General features: G+C 37.2%; 1 protein-coding gene across 1 annotated transcript in view; it reads left to right on the forward strand.

Annotated features, from left to right (window-relative positions):
* The window catches only part of LOC107746012 (receptor-type tyrosine-protein phosphatase delta-like), a 70,845-nt gene that overhangs the window by 60,191 nt on the left and 8,886 nt on the right, over nt 1–1,768 (forward strand). The window contains exon 32 of the mRNA XM_016560047.1: nt 444–619. Within this exon, the coding sequence (XP_016415533.1) occupies nt 444–619 (176 nt within the window). The remainder of the gene's footprint in view (nt 1–443; nt 620–1,768) is intronic.

The following is a 1,768-nucleotide window of genomic DNA, read 5'->3' on the forward strand; positions in this document are numbered from 1 at the left end:
GAGAATAAAAGTTATGCCTTCTTTCTTTGCGTGAACATTTGGGCTGCGTTATGCAAATCTTCCCACATAGTGACGTTAGAACGAGCCGTTTTAGGTAGGCGTGGTTGACTCTTAACTTTTATAAAGAATATTTCTTTGGATTTGAAACTTTAGTCTTTGCAACTTTACAGATCTTCTTTATGCACCAAGAGCTTGTAACACTCCAAAGGGGATCATATGACCCCTTTAAGATCAGATCTTGTTGTCTTTTTCCAGTTAAAATCCCATATACTTTGTACTTCTGAGATGTTTGATTTGATCTGATGCTTTACTAATAGAACTGAATCATAACTCTCATTTACACCTATTAAAATTTATGAAAGGCATGTTGAGTTTATAGAGTTTTATTTTCTCTTGTTAGTTTGAAAGTGATGCAGTTTTTGTCCTTTCCTCTTGTTATGCAGGTGTTCCAGGTGGTGACTACATCAACGCCAACTTCATAGATGGGTACCGCCGACAGGGCGCTTACATCGCCACCCAGGGCCCCTTGCCAGACACGTTTAGTGACTTCTGGAGGTTGGTGTGGGAACAACACACAGCAAATATCATCATGATCACCAAACTTGAGGAGAAATCCAGGGTGAGAGCACTAAATCATACAGATACAGACCACACTCGAGTCATGTGGAGTCATACATTTCCAGACAGAAACACACACACAGTCTCTGTTCCAAAATCTAGTAAGCATCCTTGCTGTCACCTATCTACAGTATATAGGCAGCACTTTGAAATAAATGCACACATTCCTTAGCAGCAGCTCCTCAAAACATGCTCCAATTGTTACCCAGCTAACAATATTTGGTTCCCAGAATGTTATTTTTTGGTTCCCAGAACTTTATTTTTTATGGTTTGTTTTTGGTTAGCCGGGAAAGTTTTCTTAACAGAAATAGAACGTTCGTTTTTGGTTTGTAGAACTTTTAATCTATTGTTCCCAGAACATTAGTTTTTGGTTCCCAGAACGTTACTTTGTTAAGGTTTGTTTTTTCGTTAGCTGGGAAAGTTTTCTTAACGGAAATAGAACGTTAGTTTTTGGTTTGTTATTATAACGTTCCCCTAACCACTTTATGTTACACATATGATTACCCCGCTGTACGTCAGTAATCATCCAGCACAATCGCGGCCCAGTGTAGTATAAGCGGCATGAAAATGATCTGTATGGACGCCTAATCAGTATTATTAAAAACAAATCTTGTTTTTATCTATTGTTTAATTAATAAAAATAATCTGATCACATCAACCATCATATGTAAGATTAAATTTGTCCATTAATATGTAAGATTACGGGCTAGCCAGATTTTGCATTTCTTCAGCACCAAATAAAAATGACTTCAACACAATTTATTGTTTATAAAATATGACATTTATTCACATATATTAAAAAAATTAATAAACAATTACTTGACTTAAAGTGGTGGTTGATTTCGATTTGACTTTTTTAATGTTAGTTAGTGTGTAATGTTGCTGTTTGAGCATAAACAATATCTGCAAAGTTACGAAGCTGAAAGTTCAATGCAAACGGAGATATCGTCTTTTAAAATTCTGGCAGTTTAATGCCTACAAAAACGGCTGGTAGGGACTACAACGAGTTACTTCCTGGGTCCGTGACATCACAAACCCAGATAAACCACGCCCTCGGGAAAAGGCAGCAAAGGGGGCGAGGCCATGCTGCGCTGCTTTAGAGAAGAGGAAGAGAAAACTAGAGGTGCACATAAAAATCTATTCATATATG

The sequence above is a fragment of the Sinocyclocheilus rhinocerous genome, unplaced genomic scaffold (genome assembly GCF_001515625.1).
Source record: "Sinocyclocheilus rhinocerous isolate Xijiao unplaced genomic scaffold, SAMN03320098_v1.1 scaffold288, whole genome shotgun sequence".
Classification (NCBI taxonomy): domain Eukaryota; kingdom Metazoa; phylum Chordata; class Actinopteri; order Cypriniformes; family Cyprinidae; genus Sinocyclocheilus; species Sinocyclocheilus rhinocerous.